General features: G+C 35.5%; 1 protein-coding gene across 1 annotated transcript; it reads left to right on the top strand.

Annotated features, from left to right (window-relative positions):
- The first annotated feature begins 379 nt into the window (after window positions 1–379).
- LOC113720558 (L-ascorbate oxidase) lies at window positions 380–6,510 on the top strand. Its single transcript, XM_027245321.2, has 5 exons — window positions 380–929; window positions 1,084–1,176; window positions 1,602–1,814; window positions 2,553–2,750; window positions 5,370–6,510. Exons 1-5 carry the CDS (start codon window positions 642–644, stop codon window positions 6,327–6,329), a joined length of 1,752 nt encoding a protein of 583 aa, XP_027101122.2. The 5' UTR covers window positions 380–641; the 3' UTR covers window positions 6,330–6,510.
- Window positions 6,511–6,752: the final 242 nt, after the last annotated feature.

Genomic DNA, 6,752 nt, shown 5'->3' with positions numbered 1-6,752 from the left:
CTCAAGTGACCTATAATTTAGAAAAAGTGGCGAAAGAGGAATAAGGTGAAGCAAGAGAAAAATCAGGTAAAATATAAGAGAGAGAAAATAGGTAATTATGACACATATATGGTAATGGATTGTGTTTCATATTTTAAATCATTATACATTTCCCACAAAGAAGAGACTACTACTATTGAAACTTTAACCTGTCCTGGAAAAGTGTTGAAACCTTATTGATGAAATAACTATTATTGAAGATGAATGATTTCATATGCTACTTGGAAAGCACATGGAGGCTCTCAGAAGAAGAAAAAAAATGAATTGACCCATGCACAATAAGTGGACATGAAGAACATATGCCCATGAAGCAGAATCATGTCCACAAATAAACAAATCAAATCACTAGCTTCCATTTCAATTCTCCTCAATAAAGAACCCAAAAAATAAATAAATAAATTGCTATCTTCAAGCTCTAATTAATGTGCCTATGTTCTTGTATATAAACTTATGATCCAGCATTCGAGCAGTGCTACATCCTACCATCCCACGTCAAATCTCCCCTGTATCATCCTAGTATCACTTTGATCACCCTCTCTTTTGGTTTTCTTTCTATCTTTATTCAATCAAATTATTTTTGGAGGGTTACTTTTCTTGATAGAATGATTGGCTTTAGCGATACATTTGGTTCAAGGGCTACTATCATTTTCCTGTTCATTTGTTTAGCTCTTGTTCAGAATCCAGCTTTTGGTGCTAAAACAAGGCATTTCAAATGGGCTGTGGAGTCTATGTACTGGTCACCGGATTGTGTCGAAAATGTGGTTATTGGAATCAATGGCCAGTTTCCCGGTCCGACGATCCGGGCTCTTGCGGGAGATACCATCTCTGTTGAGCTCACAAACAAGCTTAATACTGAAGGAGTTGTTATTCACTGGCATGGTATAAGACAGGTAATTTGTTTTGTACCCCTTGCATAAAGGGCTTTTATTCTCAAGGATTGATAGGAAGTTCTTGTTGTGCTACAGTATTATTTTTCTACAGTTTTTCTAAAAATTGCAATCCAAATAAAGCTTTAGTACTGTTTTCTGATTCATTTTTCTTCAGTTTGGAACACCATGGGCGGATGGAGCTGCATCAATATCCCAGTGTGCAATTAACCCTGGAGAAACATTTGTTTACCGGTTCAAAGTTGACAAGGTTAATCAAATCAGAAGCTAGGCCCCTCCAGGCCTGCACCTTCCCTTTTTCAAACTACTCCATTGAATCATTACACAACTGCACACTTTATCTTTATGCCTATTCATCACTCTCTCTCTCTCTCTCACACACTCACTGAGGAAGCCCTTGTAAGCATGCAATCAGACTAAGTTTTATTGTCAACATTTTATTAAAGTCATTGTGAACTTTCTAACATGATGGCTAGCTAATCAACCTTTACAGCTAAAATGACCTCTTGGTAGCTATTCTACTTGTTATCTTGGTGACATAAAACTTTTTTAACCTTAGATATATACAAGGCAAACATAGTTGCACTTTTTTTTATCTTAGTCTATCTGTACTATCAACTATGGTTACTAGGACAGTGTCACTACGTACAAAGCTATTGCATTTGTTGCCTGCAGGCTGGAACATATTTCTACCATGGACATTATGGTATGCAGCGATCTGGAGGGCTGTATGGTTCTTTGATAGTGGATTTACCAGAAGGTGAAAAGGAACCATTCCACTATGATGGGGAGTTTAATCTTTTACTCAGTGATTGGTGGCACAAAAGCTCTCAGTTACAAGAGGTTGACCTATCTTCCAAGCCATTTCGTTGGATTGGTGAGCCCCAGGTAGAGAAAACAGAAAAACCATCCTTTTTTTTTTTGCAGCCAAAAAAAAAAAACTCCTGCATTCAATAAAGGGGTTAAGAAAGCTATTTTCTTTTGTATGTGCGGTACATCGTCCACCTCAACTAAGCTGACATAATTATTACAGAATTCCAATGCACTGCTTAAGTGATTGACTTGCTCCTCCCATTGTCTAGAATAAGTGATGGGTGCATATTGTAGTTTCACTGGCCAGCACCTTCTCCCCATTGTTACATATGAGATGGTTTTATCTTTCTTGATTTTCCGGTGATCTGAGTGTAATGGTTCAAACGTAAGAATGCAGGCATGCATAGCTTTTTCTTTTCTTGAGAATGCTGACATGAAAGATGTTTTCTTCACCAAATATGGAGAATCCTAGATCAGGCACCGTGGAATGATGTCTGAATAGTTTTTATAGCTCAAAATTATTGATAAAAGAGATTTGGTTAAGTAATCATATCAAAAAATAAAAAGATCTGCCTATTATAAAATGGGAAAAAGAAAAATTGCTCAAAGGTTTCATGGTCTTACTTTATCAGCTTGATTTGTTTGTACCAACTTATATTCCTTTAAAAACCCTGTAAAAACTCAAGGTTAATTAGTGTACATTAATTTTTTTTTAATATATTTTGCCAAGATAAATTTAATAGTTGATAGAAATTATAATGTTTATTATTATAGAAGCTTATATGTCTTCTTTTGGGGATAACCTTTAATTAGACACTTCTGATGAATGGGAGAGGGCAGTACAATTGTTCCCTAGCAGCAGCTCAATTCATCAATTCATCATCAAGCATATGTGAGTTCAGGGGCAATGAACCATGTGCACCACAGATTCTCCATGTGCATCCAAACAAGACTTACAGGCTAAGGGTAACCAGCACTACAGCACTAGCTTCACTCAACTTGGCAATTGGGGTAAAGAATCTACCATCTCTTTTAATTTCTTTGCCCATCTTTTGGTTTTTTCTTTTTTTTTTGGGTCTATTTGATAATACTTTTTAGATAAAAAAAATGATTATTACCATTTTTAATCTTTAAAATTTTGCATTTAGCCAACTTGTTTGTTGCTAAATGTTAAGTCTATCTATAGCACATTTTTTTTAGGCCTTGTTCTCGGTTGTTTTAGGTTTTACAAATTCTGATTATGGAGAATAATTAATTAGAATCACTAAAAGCGATTTTTTTGGGTGATTATAGATTTTACCTTTTTTTGTCATTAAAAAAAATCTATAATCAGACTAAAAAGAACCTAAAACATCAAAAAAAAAACTGATTATCCAAAATTTATAAGGACGAATCAATATAACTTATCCTTTAAACTCTAGCAATCAATATAAGGACGAATTTCCTAAAGAAGCAGACTATATATTCTGCCTTTGTTATTATTCCCTGTTTTCGAAATGAAATTAGACCTTCTTGTCTGGTAGAAAATAATTTAGCTCACTGTCAAATGCATACATGTCCACATTTCATCCTTTTGCTCTCTTGGAAAATACTATATAAAAAAGTTGTCGAGTTGGGTAAAAAATTCTGGCCAAGATGACAAATTCTTTGAGGATGATATGAAGTAAGTTGGAAAGGCCAAGAACAAGTTCTACCAACTTGTGAACCCAAGTGGAATAATCGGAGTATATTCCTGCAGTATACCTTTTTCTTTTTGAAAAATTTTCCCCGCAGGGAGGGGCGAGACTTAAAAGTGAAGAAAGGGTGGAAGAATTTTAATTCAAGACCTCTAATTCTTAGGGGTCTTGACCTTAGTATACTTATTTATAGATGAACTGTTAAATTTCTTGTAGCAAATATATCTCATCAACACAAAGTATAAAGAAAACTTCAATGTCATCTACCATATATAAGCATTTCTAATGGGAACTTTTAGGTTAAACAATGGAAAAATGGATGGTTAAACCTCATCAGACTGTCCATTCAAATTTGATGCACACTTCCTTGACTTAGCTAGCATAATTCTTAAGTAAGAATTTGCACCATAGAATAGTTCAAAAAATGGAAAAAAATTTTCCTTGCTTGGAGGATTATTCTGAGAGTAAGATGAGAGAATAAAAATCCTCTAAAGTATATGCATCGTCAAGTAGATACAGTAGATGATGTTTACAGAAAACTAAATAATTGAAAAAAAAAAAAAGAAGAAGGGAAAAAGAAGCAGACAAGGTAGATGCCATGAAGTTGTTCTGGAAAGCGACTAAGGTCCCTTTGTGCTGTAGTGCAGCACACTATGTGGACGTGCAAATTGGTACATAGCATTTTTATTGGGCAAAAGACAATCTACAAGAGGGACCAGTTGTAGACTTGTACTTTTTCAGTAGGCAATCTTTGGGGTAAAACTAAGTCCATGAGTGGTGCCTTTAAAGCTAGATATTGTGCATTTGTTTGGATGACACCCATAGATTTGTTGTCTCTAGGATATGATGGCATACTTTTTTCTTTGTTTCAATTGATCCATGTTAGCTTTGCGATGGAGATTTGGCCAAATTTCCTGTACAAGATATGATCAAAGTAAGTGAAATTTTCACACACATAAATGTAAGGGGCTCAGACAAACCCTAATGCCTGAAATATTATGTCCCTTCCCAATCTAGATCATCAAAGAAAGAAATATGACATTATGTAAGAATGATTGAATTTCTCCCTCCCAAATATGATACAACTTTTGAAAGTAATCTTATCGGAACATGGTATAAAGAAGGTTTTTCGACATGTATATTACCATTTTATGTTCTACATACATGGATGTTTGGACAACGATTTGATTCATCAACTTTTTTGGGTTTTACTGGTTTTATATAGAAGTCAAAATTTTGTACGGTAAGCATACATCAACACCAAATCCTTCTTGTAAAATCTCCATGAACTGAAGTTTTCTTGATTAGAACAAACGTTAAGATTAAGACCATATGAATGGCCAGACTTGCCTGCAAATTTCTTGCATGCCTGTGAAAGGAATCAATCAAAGCCTTATGCAAGATTGGACCGACATATATGTATATGTACTTATTTAGCAATGAGGGCCTTGCACGAAAGTGCCCGTGACTCGACTTTGTTCTGGTTGGGGCAACTTGCAAGTTACAGAGAAAAATAGAAAACGGAAGAAGTAGAAAATTATCACATTATACAAGAGATATTTGCGGCAGTAACAGATTGTAGAAAGGACAATCAAAAGGTCTAGATTTGGTTTCACGATATTTATTTATTGGATTATTCGAAACCAGGTTTCTTTTTCCCATATCTGCTTAGGTTATCTTTCAAGGATTAAGTCAGTCCTAACTCTTGACCTAATGCTTCTTTTAAATGTTGCTTTTGAAACTTTAATGCTTGTTATCTTAGATATAAGTGGTTCCTATGCTTATTTCTTGAGAAAACTCGAACCAGTAGATATTATTGAAGTTTCTTTTTTCTTTTATGATATGAAAAATGATCACTGAAAGGGATAGGTCAGAGCATATTCTTCCTTTAATTTGCTAAAAACAGAAAGAAATCATCAGATATCTGATTCCCATTCTTTTCCCATTTCTACAGAATCACAAGCTAGTGGTTGTTGAAGCTGATGGAAATTATGTACAGCCATTTTCTGTGGATGATATGGACATTTACTCTGGTGAAAGCTATTCAATCTTATTCACAACTGATCAAGACCCCTCCAAAAATTACTGGATTTCATTAAGTGTAAGAGGAAGAGAGCCAAAAACCCCTCAAGCCCTAACCATATTGAACTACTTTCCTACTTCAGCATCAAAACTTCCAACTTCACCACCACCTATTGCTCCCCTTTGGAATGATTACAATCATAGCAAGGCATTCTCCAACAAGATCCATGCTCGAATGGGCTCTGCCAAGCCTCCCACCACTTATGATCATCGTATTATTCTCCTCAGCACTCAAAATCGTATTGATGGATACACTAAATGGGCTATCAACAACGTCTCATTGGTCCTACCTGCCACTCCCTACTTGGGATCCATCAAATATGGCCTAAAGAATGCATTTGATCATAAAAATCCGCCTGAAGATTTCCCCTCCGACTACGATGTGATGAAACAAGCTCCAAACCCTAATTCAACATATGGTAATGGGGTTTACATGTTGAGTTTCAACAGCACTGTTGATGTTATACTCCAAAATGCAAATGCATTGGCTGCAAATGTGAGTGATATCCATCCATGGCACTTGCATGGCCATGCTTTTTGGGTTTTGGGATATGGAGAAGGGAAATTCACTAAGGAAGATGAGGCAAAATTTAACCTAAAGAATCCACCACTGAGGAATACTGCTGTGATTTTTCCATATGGATGGACTGCTCTAAGGTTTGTGGCTGATAACCCAGGAGTGTGGGCTTTCCATTGTCACATTGAACCTCATTTGCATATGGGAATGGGTGTTGTTTTTGCCGAAGGCGTTGATCGTGTAAGGAAGGTACCTAATGACGCTCTAACATGTGGCTTAACAGGGAAGATGTTCCTGAACAATAAGGGTCATTGAGATTAAATCAATTCCCTTTGCTTTAATTCAGCATTTGGAGTTTACCCACTATTAGTGTAGTCCATTAAGTCCTAGCTAGCTAGAATGGTTTGGTATTCATGATCCGCGTGCAAGATTAGACGATTGTGATTATTGTCCTGAAAGGCGGTTTAACAAATTCATAGATATTCTCGTTATTCAACTAGGGAATTGAGAGATAATTTAGCTCATTTATCTGAATTATTTTTTGTTAGGCAAGAATATAACTTTTTATTAATGCTGAAGATGTAATCTGTGTTTTTGGGTTTTGCCAAGAATATAACTAAAAAATCTAGGATTTTTGCGACTTTACTGTGTAAGAGTCTGACCTTTTGGGGGAAAAAAAAGAACTAATGAAACTCCTAATTTTTCATGTTGCTTATATTATGCCCAAGCATATATTAA

Source organism: Coffea arabica, chromosome 1c (assembly GCF_036785885.1).
Source record: "Coffea arabica cultivar ET-39 chromosome 1c, Coffea Arabica ET-39 HiFi, whole genome shotgun sequence".
Taxonomy (NCBI): Eukaryota; Viridiplantae; Streptophyta; class Magnoliopsida; order Gentianales; family Rubiaceae; genus Coffea; species Coffea arabica.
The sequence above is the reverse complement of the archived record's forward strand: the minus strand, read 5'-3'. Positions and strand labels throughout refer to the sequence as shown.

Coding starts and splice junctions, on each gene's coding strand:
- LOC113720558 (XM_027245321.2), top strand. CDS start 642: ATGATTGGCTTTAGCGATACATTTGGTTCAAGGGCTACTATCATTTTC. Junction 1,815..2,552: donor GTTGGATTGGTGAGCCCCAG/GTAGAGAAAACA, acceptor ACCTTTAATTAG/ACACTTCTGATGAATGGGAG. Junction 2,751..5,369: donor CACTCAACTTGGCAATTGGG/GTAAAGAATCTA, acceptor CCATTTCTACAG/AATCACAAGCTAGTGGTTGT.